Below are 13,099 nucleotides of genomic sequence, written 5' to 3' on the forward strand. Positions count from 1 at the left end.
CGGCTACTTGGCGCCACTGCCCGCCGTGGCCGCCCTGCCCTTTGCCGCCTCGCTCCCTGCCACGGCCGCCGGCTACCAGGGTCTGTTGGCTCCGCCGCTCCGCACCCCGCGCGCCTACCTGAGCCTGAACGAGGTCACCCCACACCTCCACCTGCCCCGGGACCCTCTGGCCCTCAAGCGCTTCTCGGCCACTGCGGCCGCGGCACCGGATTTCCAGCCGCTGCTGGACAACGGCTAGCCATGCATCGAGGTGGAGTGCGGCGCCAACCGCGCTCTGCTCTACGTGCACAAACTCTGCCAGGGCAGCAAGGGGCCGTCCATCCGCCACCGCGGCGAGTGGCTCACCCCCAACGAGTTCCAGTTCGTCAGCGGCCGCGAGACGGCCAAGGACTGGAAGCGCAGCATCCGCCACAAAGGTGCGCCCGCAGGGGGGACACGGGCCGCCCCGGGGCCTGACCTCCGCTCCCCGAGGATCCGTGGGTCCGGACCCCACTCATCCGCCATCTGGGGAAACTCCGTCACCGCCCAGAGAGGGCGCTGTGGCCCCGGGGCTGCCGCAGGGACACTCCTCCCCCGACCCCCACCCCTCGCTTTGCACAGTCTCCTCTGTGGACCCGGGCAGAGCGTCCTCGGCCTCCTCCGTTCGCCCGGCTCCCGCTGCGCCCTAGCCCGCCGCTCCTGACGCTCCGGGGGTCTCGGCAGGATCGCCGGGCCTCGGGACGCAGGGAAGTTACGGGAACTCGGGAGAGCAGGCGGGAGGAGGGCTGGGCAGGATACTCGCCCTCCCCGGACCCCGGGGACCCCGGAGCCACGGGTTCTGGCGGGAGTGGAGGGAACACGTGCGGCCGAGGTGTGGGTGCGAGCTGCTGGAGAGAAGGCGAGGCGTAGGGTTGGAGCGGGCAGGTGGGGGCCGCGGGGCCGCGCGTCGGGTCCGGGGCGCGCGCGGAGCCGGAGCGGCGTCAAAGCTGGGAGCAGCCTGTTGGGCTCCCGCCGAGCGGGCAGCCAGAAGTGAGGTGAGAGGGGGTGGGGGGAGTTGGAAAGTTAGGGACCCAGTAGCGTTCGACTTTGGGGTTCGAGAGTCCACAGTAGCCCCCCTCTTCCCGCTACGGGGTCAGGCGCAGCCCAGGTCCTGACTGTGCCCTCCTGGGGTCCCGCAGCCCGGCTCGGAGAGGGTGAAGCGGGAGGAGGGGCGCCCTCGGTCGGGGAGGGCGCTCGCCCGGGTCTTCAGTTTCTGAGCTCTGGAAATCCCCGCGGGACCCACGAGGATGGGTGGGCGGCAGGGCTGGTGGTGGGTTTGGAAGCTGGACTGAGGTGGGTGTGCATATTCGTGCCGGGAGGGGGCCCCAGCCCTGCTGCTGACTGCACCCCGGAAGTGCCGCCCACGCCCTCACCGGCCCTGCCTGCCTCTCCTCACAGGGAAGAGTCTGAAGACGCTGATGTCCAAGGGGATTCTGCAGGTGCACCCGCCAATCTGCGACTGTCCGGGCTGTCGGATCTCCTCCCCGGTGGTGAGATGGGGAGGAAGTTGGGCTACGGGGTCCTTCTTTCTTTCCGGGGGAGCATGTGCTTATTTTGTAGGATCCAGAATCCTAACCTCAACTCTGCCAGTGTGCAGGAGGGAGCCCCCCGGGCAAATCGGGGCGACATTGCTTGGGGTGGGAATCCCGGGCACCTGGAGCCCCCGCCCCTTTGGATCCTGCCTCTCCTGAAGCTTTTCTTTGGGGGTCTTGGAGCTGCTGCTCCCAAGTCCTGAGGACACTCGGGCTGTGAAGTTCCCTCTCCGGAGAGTCTTCCAACTGGCTTGGAGATCTTGCCCTCAGCAGTCTGGGGGGTCACCATGTCACCTGGCCAGCTTGGAAGAGGAGTTGGTCCTTGGTGATGCTCGTTCTGGGGTGTGACAGTGTTGGCCAGCCGACGTGTGTCTGGGGTGGTTATAGGCTTGGATGTGAATGATGTGCCTCTTTGGGCACCCACAGCTGGAGCCCTGCAGAGCAAGACCTTGGTGTGCAAGACTGCCTAGGGCAGCTCGGTGCTGTGTGGGCCTTCGGTAACCAGAACTGAGGCTGGTTGGAGGCCGGTGTGGGGCCCCCAGCCCAGTGTAGACATGGCCTAGGGCAGCTCGGTGCGTGTGGGCCTTCGGTAACCAGAACTGAGGCTGGTTGGAGGCTGGTGTGGGGCCCCCAGCCCAGGGTAGACATGGCCTAGGGGAGCCGCACAAAAGGTGCTGTGCCTGCCCCAGCACATGTCCTCCAGGCAGCAGCGGGTGGAGGGCTGGTCTGGAAAGGAAATTGCATCTCAAGAAGGACCAGTTTTGAGCCCCTGGGGAGAGCCGGTTAGAGGCCTGGCTGCGCGGTGGGTGGCTGTGCTGCTCTGACTGGCACCACCCAGCAGCCCCTCTCGCAGGAAGGGTGGAGAGGGCCCAGGGTCCCTGGCCTTTACCTTCGGCACAGCTGTCGGTTGGGGGAGGGAGGAGAGGTCCTGGGTTCTTCCTGGGCCCTGGCGGCAGGGAATCTGGAGAAACTAGGAAGTCACAGACACGACTGTGAAGACAGACGCCAGGTCAGACGCACAGGCTGGGCAGGGGGGGGGGGGGGGGCTCGCTGCATCTGCATGTCCACCGCACACGGTCTGACACGAGCTCATCACCCACGGGCACGCCCACACAACAGACAGGGGTGCACAGGTACCCCACCTCCTGCCATGGCCTCCGGACCTCCTGGGGCCAGAGACCAAGCTCGAGCTCCACTTCTGCACCCTCTCAAGCAGCTGGTGCAGAGGAGGGGTCCTCGCCTCCTCGCCAGCCTGGAGTTTCTGTTCAGGTGGGAGGAGCCCTGCCTTCCCACAGGAGTGGGGGGGCAGGTGGCCTGAGCCCAGGACCAGTTCCTTATGGCCGTGGCTTGGATGGTGGTTCGGACAGGGATGGGGACACAGTTTAGGGCTGCCTGCCTGTCCAGGGCTCCCAGGTTCCTGCTTTGCATGAGCGATGGCTCAGACCTGGGCTTGCCCCTCCCGAGCCTGGTCCCTCCTAGGGCTGGCCCTGTACCCTGCCCTTAAGGAGCCCCATGGGATCCCTGTCTTTCCAGCCCCCACTTTTGCACACAGACTGGCTTCCCCCACAGCCAGCTCCACAGGTGTACGTACCCCGCAGTCACAGATACTCAAGGGGCAGAATTTGGGTCTGTGGCGCAGGGACCATGCAGCCACACGAGCGGCCATACTTGATCCCCGGGGAGCCGGTATTTGGCTGGGGGAGGAGGCTCGGCACCCAGTTTTCAAATCTGTGCTGCTAAGCGGGGATGAGTGGCTGAGGTTTCCAGTGTGCGTGGAAGGCATGCATGTCCCCTGTCCTTGGCCGGGGTCAGGGCTGCCCATCCTGTTTCTGTCTCTGAGCCCCCCTCCCGTGGGAGCACCCACAGGAGCCACCCTAAGCCAGCAGAGCTGGTCTGGCCTCATGGCAAGCAGTCGTCCTAACCTGCCACTTCCCTCTCCTCTTCCCTGTCCTACGGGTGAGAAGCAGAGGGCACGCCTTTCCTTTCCTTGGGTGGGTTTGATTCAGCAGGAAAGGCGGTCCTGGTGCCTGGCCTGCAGCAGGCTAGAGAAGGGCAGAGCTGAGCAGGACCTCCCAGCAGGGTTGCACTCCAGATAGGCGGGGACCTGTTCCAAACTCCCAAGCCCACTGACGGGCACGTGCAGGTCTGGGGACCAGACAGTGGTCACCTGTGCAGCCTCACTCATGCTCTGCTGTTGCTGGTGACGAGCTGGGCCGGGGTTAGGGTCAGAGAGGGGCCATGGAGCAAGCCCTGTCTTGCAGGCTATTCACAGACTGACCCCCCGACCCCAACCCTGTGCCGGACCCTGGCTGCCCAGTCTGTCTCACTGAGTGCTGCAGAGGAGCCTGGAGGGTAGACTCCTGAGGGCCGGTGTGGAGGCGACCAGGGTGCCTGGGGGTGCGGGTGCCATGTGTCTGGAGGTGATGGTGGACTACAGAGAACCTTTACTCTGAGGACAGGACTGATGGCTGCAGAGCTGGTCCAGGAGCGGCCAGGAACCCCTGACACTTTGTTCCTCAAGCTCAGGGGTGGGGTGGGGATGCCTTGTCCTGGCAGAAGGAAGGAGGTCAAAGGAGGCCCCTGGGACTGAAAAGATGAGAGAGAATTAGATAATCCCAAGACCCCTGCTGCCTCCCTGAGCCAGTAACCTGTTACTAAATAAGAGAAAGCTCCCCGCCCACCAGAAAACCATCGCTGCCTTTTCTTCTTCCCCTGGGGTGGCGGGACCTGAGCACACTGGACAGTGCCGTGTGTGTAGGGAGCTCGCCAGCGTGTGTGCACCAGCTCTAAGCGTGCATTAGTCTGTGTGAGTGCCCTGTGCGTCTGCATTCCGGCTCAGGCACCTCAGCTCTGTGCCATGAGCCCTACCTGGTCATGGTGGGCGCAGGGGTGGGGCTCAGGGGCCTTGTGGAAAACTGGATCTCCCGGGACCCCTGGGCTCACAGTGCTGGGCTGGCCAAGTGATCTGTGAACCCCAGGCCTGCGATTTGCAAGGGCTTCAGACCCCGTGGGACCTGGGCTCTGCATGGCTTGGGCTCCGTTGGGGGTTCATAGAGTCTGAGTAGGGTTACCAGGCAGACACGCACGCACACATGGAGGGCACTGCATGTCAAAAGAGCCACAGGACGCAGAGCGGCTGTGGTGCAGACAGATGACCCCTCTGGGTTCGGAGGCACTGGGGAAGCCACGTCTGCCTTCAGGTGGCATCTCACACTCAGGCTGATGGCCGGGACGGCTGGGCTGGAGTGTGCAGTCTGGACAAGGCAGTGCCCAGAGCAGCCTGGCCAGGGCCACCCCTGAGCCTCAGCCCTGGCCGGGGTGGAAGGGCATCCATGGAAGGGCTCTGCCTGAGGCCTTGTCTCCCTGCTCTTGGCCTCTGGTCAGTTGTGGCCTTTGCCAACCCTGGGGCCTGTCCTGGAGGCTGGTGGCTCCCTTCTTGGCCAGGGCAGCGGGGAACACGTGCTGCTGACTGTGAGGCTCTGTCACCTGGGCCTGCCTGGGGGTCGGGCTGTGGTGCAGCCCCCAGAGGGCCGAGGGGCTAACCTTCCTCTGTTCCCTCTCTGCCCAGAACCGGGGGCGATTGGCAGACAAGAGGACAGTCGCTCTGCCTCCTGCTCGGGTCTTGAAGAAAGAACTGACCCCCAGCTTCATAGCCAGTGATGGCGACAGCGACGGGAGCGGGCCAGCCTGCGGGCAGCGGCCTGGCTTGAAGCAGGAGGACGACACACACATCCGGATCATGAAGAGAAGGTACTTTCCCAGGGCGAGGGCATGGAGGGCATATGGGCTCAGGTGTCAGATGGGACTTCAAGACAGGTCTGCAGGCAGCTGGAGGCAGGTCCAGACCTGGAGGGGAGTCCTTTGCCTTCGGGACTGGGCCCGGGTTTAGCTTGTTGTGCCTCAGCTCAAACATGCCAGTCCCTCCATCTCATGGGACCACAGTGAGAGCCCACCTTGCCCCAGGTGGGGCAAAGGGCCAAGCCAGGACTGGATCAGCATTGTTGGGGAGCGGGCACAACAATGGGCTGAGGAAGGAAGGGGGACTCTGCCCAAGGGCTCCGGGGGACAGGGAGACCCGGGCAGGGTTTGGGAAGGGGTGCCTGGTCCCACCACAGCCAGGCGAGGGGTGGGGAGTGGGTGGACCCTCCCTTGGGCAGCCCCTATGTACTTGTGCTCATGTGCCTTGGCAGGTGGTGGCTCTGCTGGGTCCTCACTGTCCCATCCCAGGCTTGGGGCCACTCTTCCTGATTTCCCACCTCTCCCCTCAACGGCAGAGGAACCTCCCTCTGGCCACTGACTTCTCTGTCCATCCATCCAGAATTTCTAGGCCTCTTCCCACCTAGTCTTCCAGCACTTTCCAATGTCTCCTACCCTAGTAACCCTCTCGGACCGCAGGACCCCACTGCCAAGCCCACACCCACACCTGGGGAGGTGAAGCACCACAGGCTTCCCCTGCCTCCTCGGCCCGTGGTCTTTCCAGGGGCACTGCTGTGGTGGAGGACCCGGGCACGGGGCAGAGCCGGGCATGGGGCAGAGCCGGGCACGGGGCAGAGCTGTTTCCTGCCTGACCTCTGGTCCTGGCATCCCCGCTGCCTCCGTAGTGCAGTGGTCACTTTTGGGAAGGCAGTTGGCAACAGCTGGGACCCCGCGGCCTATACGTGGGCTGACACCCAGCCATTGGCACCGGTGGCAGTTGCGGGCTCATTCCTGGCTTGGTTCCAGCCCAGCTGGGGTAGCTCTGGCCACTAGGAGTTTGGGTTTGGTCACATGAGTGACATGCAGAAGGAGCTGCAGCCCCCCCCCGCCCCCCCCAGCACTACGTTCAGCTCCTCGCGGTCACAGCAGAGACGGTGCCTCAGCTCCGTGCTTCCCGCCTCCTGGAGGCAGCCCTCGCAGTTGAACTGGTTCCGGGTGGCGTTGGAGACAGGCCTGAGCCAGCGCAGTTCCTCAGGGGGTGCTGGGGGCAGATGAGGGACGTGCCACACACCCGTCTGCTGTCCAGCTGCCATCCTAGAGGCCGTGCTGACTCGCCTTCTTTCCTCCCAGGGTCCACACCCACTGGGATGTGAACATCTCCTTCCGAGAGACGTCCTGCAGGTGAGGTCGGGCCTGGGTCAGGCTTTCTCCCACACTGTGTGTGTCTGCTTCTAGATCTCTCCGGCAGCCTCCTTCCTCCCCTCCTTCATCTGCGGTCTGTCTGTCGACTTGTCCCTGGGCCTTGGCAGCACAACTCTGGAGCCAGAGTCCCCCTCCCACATGGGACTGGCCATTTGAGCCCATTTGCCCAAAGATGAGGCCATAGCCGCCCCCTCCCACCCTCCCAAAGACCCACCAGGAGGTGAGAACGGTGACGTGTGAGTGGGATCTTGAAGGCAGCGTAGGAGTTCCCTAGGGAAAGGGGATGTCTGCAAAGACATGGAGAAATGAGGGGAGGGGATGCGGGAGGGGAGGAGGTCCCCAGTCAGCAAGTCTAGCTCGATCAGATGTTAAAGAGCCTTGGACGCTAGGCCTCTTGGGTGTTGTCCTCCAGGCAGTGGGGAGCCACCGAAAGTTCTTGAGCTGGAAGAGTGACCAGGTGTATGTTTCGAAAGGTCCTCTTGAGGCCCTGCCCAGCAGGTGGGGGTTTGCTGAGTCCACAGTGATTCAGGCTGTGGAGACAGGAGGGAGGGAGATCACAGTGAGGGGACCTGAGAGGAGGTTGGGGGCATTAGGGGACCCAAGTTTCTGGCTCCCGGGGGCACGGGGAGGTCAGTCTGCGGGTGGAGCCCAGGCCGTACTCTCTGGTCAGTGGGGTCAAGTCTTCTCCTCCTTATGGGGCGGCCGCAGGAAGGGCAGCGGGCAGTGAGCATCAGGTCTGGCCGAGCTGCCTCGGCGGGGCCCCCGGGTGGAGCTGGTCCTGCCCACTCCCAGCCTGGCTCCGAGGTCTAGATCTGGAGCCGAATTACAATGAAAACATCTTCAAACTTATTTCTACCTCATTTTGAAGTTGCCCGCTGAGCTGGTCCTTCTTATAAACCATCGTGAACAGTGATGACATCTTATGAGTCTTGTCCTGGGAAGCTACAGGGTAAATTTACTCGCAAAGCTGGTAGGAACCCAGGAGCTGCTGCTCCTCTCCAGGCCGACTCTCCCTGCAGGCCCCCCACCCTCACCCCCACCTACCCGGCCTTGGGAAGTGGGAGAGGGTCCCCCTGCTCAGACAGGCGGCAGAAGCAGCTAGGATCATTTCCTGCCTTTTGCCAGAGGAGGGGTGGGGGGTGGGGGCCAAGGGGACTTTCAGCCCCTCCATGCAGCACCCAGCCCAGCTGCCTCACACTGCCTACCCTCTGTCTTTGTTGCTGTCGCTCCTTTTGGCTTTGTCCCTCTGTCCTTCTGTCTCTAGTCTCCTGTCTGTCTGTCAGACTCTGTCCATCTGTCCAGTCATGCCTGTTTGTCTGCCATCATCACTCTCTATCCTTCTCCATCTGTCTGTTCGTCTGGCTCCATCATCCATCTTCATCTGCCTGTCCATCGTCTGTCTGTCCATCCCGTCCTTCTGTCCATCTGACCCTGAAGTGGATGGGTCTGAGCACTGGGCAGCAGGCAGATGTGGTCCCTGCCCTGTCAGAACCCCTGAACTGGCCAGGAGGTGGGAAAGGACTGGGCAGTGTGATGGTCGCTGAGGGAACCTTTCAGGCCCCTCTTCCTTCCCCCAGCGCACCCTCCTCCACTCAGCCCCCCAGGGAGCCTCAGAGCCCCCTACAAATTGCAAGTAACAAATAGCAGGTGAGAGGGTGTTTTCATGGCTCAAGAATCGCATGCTGGAGGCCCGGGGAGGATTCACCTATCGTCAGTCAGTGTGTGCAAAGTTTCTTTGTCGTGTGATTTGTTCAGTGAGTGACCAGAACAGATTTCCCAGGGCAGGAACAGGCTGTCTTGGGGTGAACTCCCAAAGCAAAGAGCGGGGTGTCCTGGTTCCCACTGGGCATCACCCCCAAGGAGCTGCCCCACCCTCGAGTGCCCGAATGACCTGTGCATGGAAGAGCTGATGGCTGCAGTGGGGGCCTGTTCTCACATGTCAGTCACCTTCTGCAGGAGCCCTGGGGACCTGGGGCAGCATTGGCCCCGCCTCTAGGCCCCACCCCACCCTGGTGCTGAGACAGCAGCTCATCTCCTACCCCCCTCCAGTTGATGAGGATGGGTGAGGGGGTGGATTAGTTTCTAATTAGTCCCCTAAAGTACCTGCTCCCACCCCACCTGCCCTCCTGTCTGCAGGGGAGGCCACCTTCTCTCCTGAGGGTGGGGTGGGAGGGAGCCCAGCCCTGGCGTCTTTGGTGCTGAAACTGATCTGCTTAGGGGACAGCCCTGGATAAGCCGCCCAGCCACCCAGGCCAGGGCGCAGGCTATTTAATGAGGCTTAGGGTCGGTTCCAGGTCACTCCATGGAGGTCCCCCTGCAGTGGCCCTGCCAGGAGGCTGCTCTGTTACAGGTGGGCCAGGGAGCAAGGGTGCTGGGGTGGGGGGGGGCAGTCCCTCCCTGCTTCTCCTCTGTCCTGCCCCGACTGTGTCTGCAAGGTGGCATCACTAATGGAGTGGGGTGCCATCTCTACGAGTCGCACTGGGGTTTCTTCACTCCCTCTTCTCTCTGGGGTTCTGTAATGTAGGATTGAGGAACAGAAGTGAGAGAACAAAAGTTACCTACATGCTTACCCTAAGCCCACTCCCCCCTCCCCAAGGCCTGGCTGAGGTCCTGCTGGGAGCCTGGAGGCGAGCAGGCTCCCGCCATGCCTGTGTCCATGTTCGCAGGTCCGCAGGGCTGTGGCCCCATGAGTGTGCCTGTGCCTGTGTCCATGTCCGCAGGTCCGCAGGGCTGTGCCCCATGAGTGTGCCTGTGCCTGTGTCCATGTTCGCAGGTCCGCAGGGCTGTGGCCCCATGAGTGTGCATGTGCCTGTGTGTCATGGATGTCCGTCTCCAGTCCGGAGCTGGCCTTTGGTCTGACCCTTGGTTTCCTTAGTTGAAGAAATCGGGGGTCCATGGCTGGTTGCAAGTTTTAGTTGAAATAGTGTGGGCAGCGTTCTCCCCGAAGCAGCCAAGGCTGCACACACGTGACAGTGTGTGCCCGGGCTCGCCGGGGGCAGGCATACTGCCTGGTGGGTGCCTGGCTGCCTTCCCAGCAGGGGGCATGGACACAGCCCTGGTCACTGGAGAGAGCATGGCAAGGCTGCGCCAGCCCAGCTCTGCACAGACCCTCCCCGGAGCTGCTGCGGGGTCTGTGTGCAAGTTCCCCTGCCCAGCAGACCCTTGGCAGGTGCTAGCTGTCTGAGGTTGGTCCTGCTACGGGGATGCTCACACACGTGGGGTCACGGCCACCCCCGGAGGTGGGCAGAAGGCATGGCCGCACTCAGATGCTGTCCCCTGGTGCCGTACACGCCCACACTCAAGCTTGGTCTGGCACCCTGCCTCATGGGTCCCACCTTCCCCATCTCGCCTTGCTGCAGCCAGGAGAGCGACCTTCCCACCCTCCTCTCCAGCCTGCATCGCGGCAGCCACCTCGTTATGCCTGAGCATCAGAGCCGCTGTGACTTCCAGAGCAGCAGCGTGGAGCTAGGCCTGGGTGGTCCAGGTGAGGAGGCTGGGAGTCCAGGGGCCGGGAGGGGGCTGCAGGGCCACAGCAGCTTAGCCTGAGGACAGCCCTTGCCGCTACCCCCCCAGTGTTTTCTTAGTGGCCGGAATGCCCCCCCCCCCAGCACCCTTGCAAGGCACCCAGGGGGGCCAGGGGGGGGGGAGGGGGGTGGGGGGCCTGGCTTTCCCCGGGGGCTGCATGGGATGGTAATTGTGTTAATCCCGGCCACCAGGGGGGGGGGGGGGGGGCGGCGCGGAGGCCGTGGCTCCATGGTGGCTGCTGCTGCGGTGGGCTTGGAGTAGCGAGGCCTCTGTCACCCCTGCTCACAGGGGCAGACGGAGGCAAGGACGGTCAGGGATGTGCAGGCCTCACGGAGGCTCAGAAAGGCACACCTCCACATGACATGCACCGAGCACCCTCCAGCCCCACAGCTCACGGGGCCCCAGGAGGGAAGGGTCCCTCACTGAGAGCAGGGAGACTGGGTAGGAAGGTGCCGGCCCAGGAGCTCTGGGATCACCTCGGAGGGGCTGCAGCTGACGAGGGTGGGCTGTGGGCCGGGCAAGGAGCTGGCAGGGTCCCTGGCTGTCCTAGGAGCCCTGGGCAGGGAATTTTCCAGCAGTGGCTGCAGTTCTCAGGGAGGCTGGGCAGGGGGTGCCAGCATCCTGGGCCCCTGAGGGTCCCCTGAGTGCCCTCCCCCGGGCTCCCCCACATGCCTGTGCCTGGGAAGGCCCTGGGGTGGGGGCTGCTTCTGGAGCCGCGCTGGAGGCTGCTGAGCAGGCGGCTGATAAAATCTAATTGCCGCATCGATTGGCAGAGCCTCCGGAGCCCCGTGATGATTGAGATATTCTGAGCCAGCGGGCCCTCCCTGGACAGCGGGGCGCCTGCACCACACGTGTGCCCAGCCCCAGCCGGGCGGTGCTGGGGGCCCTGCGTGCCTGGGTCAGGGTGTCCTCACCCCCACTTTGTGCCGAGGTCACCCCTGCTCTGCAGGAAGTGCCACCTGTGCACTGGGCCCAGGTTTCACCAGTCTCGGCCTCTCCTCAGGGCTGTAGTGCCCTTTGCCTCCCTGTGTTCCTGTGGCCCTGCCGTGGGGTCACCTGCCTGTCTTCACCTGCCCTTCCCCAGAAGCCACCTGCTAATCCTGTCCCCACAGCCCCAGCCCCTCCCTGGCTCCTGAGTGGGAAGGTCAGGAGGACTGGGGGGGGGGCTGGTGGGGGGGGGCGGCACCTTGTGGTTGGCTGCCTGCTTCTGGATCCAGGCTGTGTCCCTGCGTAAATGTGGCCCTTATCGCGGACTAGTCACCTGACCCCCTGGCAGGACCTTATGCAGCCACCACACGGGGGACCCCTTCCCCCCATAGAAAGGGGTGGGGGTAGGGGGCTCCACTGTGGACAGTGGGAAGCAGGTCACAGGGAGGTGAGAGCCCTGGGTTATGTACGGGTCGGGGTGTGGACCCAGCCCTGGCATAGTCAGAAAGCAGCCCTCCTGCCTGGGACCCTGAGGCCAGCGGGCTGTCCACTGGACTTCTCTAGGGGCCTCATGCTGGCTGTGCCCCCATCCTGCCAGGCCCCTGAGATAGGGATGGGCAGGGCCTGGGTTGAGCCACGGGACGGGCCAGTGGCAGCAAGGTGGCCAAGATCAATAAGTTATTAGCACCATTCTGTCAGCTGTAAAGTGGAGATTGATCGCGCCGCACTTCCCGGGCTGATAAAAATGACAGATTAAGGGAATAAGGAAGAGGAATTAGGCTCTGGAGCTGATGGCAGTGCCCCTTTGCCGAGGTGTCCTGGTGGCCCCGGGTCACAGAGGGGGTGGCTCCTGCACCCCACCCCCCAGGCCTCCCTGAGCGGGAAGTGTGTGGGGCAGTCCTCACCCCGGTCCTGGGAGTGGCATCGGGAGCCTCTCCTCCCTCCGGCAGGGTGCTGAGCAGGCCTACATTTGCGCTGGACAACCTTCTGGCTGGGTGGGGGCAGCAGGGTGCCTGTGGGGTCCTGAGCTGCCCTGAGGCTGTTACCAGAAATCTGCCGTCACATCTACACACACACACACACACCCCCAGATCCCAGGGCCAGCACCGTCCTCTTGCTGAGGCCTGGGACTTGGCTAGGCAGGGCCTTCATGTGGCCAGGACCCACGGACACCCTGAGCAGTGATGGGTGTGGTTCTGGGCTGACCTGGGGCTGGGCAGGGACGGAGGCTGGAGTTAGTGAGCTGGGTTGTCCTCTCCCTCCCTGCTCCTCCCAATCTCCATCCCTCCAAACCCTCAGCCCGGCCCAGTGAGCCCAAGACCACGGGGGCTGAGGGCCAGACACATGGTGGGGCTCACTCTACCCTCCCCCAGGTGACCTGTTGGGCAAGAGGCTAGGCCGCTCCCCCCACGTCAGCACTGACTGCCCTTTGGAGAAGAAGGCTCGAAGCAAGTCCCCCCAAGGTGGGAGCCGATGTGGGGGTGGAGGGGGCAGGTGACAGGACGGGGAAGGTATAACAGACCCGAGACCCTCTGCAGGGTGGGGTCAGCCCAAGCTCTCCACCTGGGCGGTACCTGAAGGAGACCCCTCCCTGTATGCTCCCCACAAGCAGAGACTCTGTTGCTGTCAGAGCTGGGGCCCAGCATGGGCCCTGAGGATCACTACCGCCGGCTCATGTCCGCACTGAGTGAGGCCAGCACCTTTGAGGACCCGCAGCGTCTCTACCACCTGGGCCTCCCCAGCCATGGTATGTGCCCCTTACCAAGTGTCCACCTACCTGTGCTGGGCTCTCCCTGCCCCTGGAGGCTGATACTCGCCCTGAAAAGAAACCCTGGGGTCTTTTGCCGATAACAGGCTGTGTTGGGTGCAGGGCCCAGGCCCTGAGACCCCGGGCCCCCTTAAGTAAGCTCCCCTGGAGGTGGTAGAGGCTTGACTCTCCTTCCCTGTGCCCAAGGACCCCCACCACGGGTACCTGGTGG

At 63.7% G+C, this 13,099-nt stretch overlaps 1 protein-coding gene across 1 annotated transcript in view; it reads left to right on the plus strand.

The window, feature by feature from the left end:
- The first annotated feature begins 49 nt into the window (after positions 1 to 49).
- Positions 50 to 13,099, plus strand: part of SAMD11 (sterile alpha motif domain containing 11) — an 18,729-nt gene continuing 5,679 nt past the window's right edge. Inside the window, exons 1-7 of the mRNA XM_014449680.2 lie at positions 50 to 416; positions 1,417 to 1,508; positions 5,119 to 5,300; positions 6,597 to 6,647; positions 10,028 to 10,152; positions 12,494 to 12,583; positions 12,733 to 12,867. Coding sequence (XP_014305166.1) covers positions 1,437 to 1,508; positions 5,119 to 5,300; positions 6,597 to 6,647; positions 10,028 to 10,152; positions 12,494 to 12,583; positions 12,733 to 12,867 — 655 coding nt within the window. The 5' untranslated portion in view covers positions 50 to 416; positions 1,417 to 1,436. The remainder of the gene's footprint in view (positions 417 to 1,416; positions 1,509 to 5,118; positions 5,301 to 6,596; positions 6,648 to 10,027; positions 10,153 to 12,493; positions 12,584 to 12,732; positions 12,868 to 13,099) is intronic.

This window comes from Myotis lucifugus, unplaced genomic scaffold, assembly GCF_000147115.1.
Source record: "Myotis lucifugus unplaced genomic scaffold, Myoluc2.0 scaffold_1347, whole genome shotgun sequence".
Lineage (NCBI taxonomy): Eukaryota > Metazoa > Chordata > Mammalia > Chiroptera > Vespertilionidae > Myotis > Myotis lucifugus.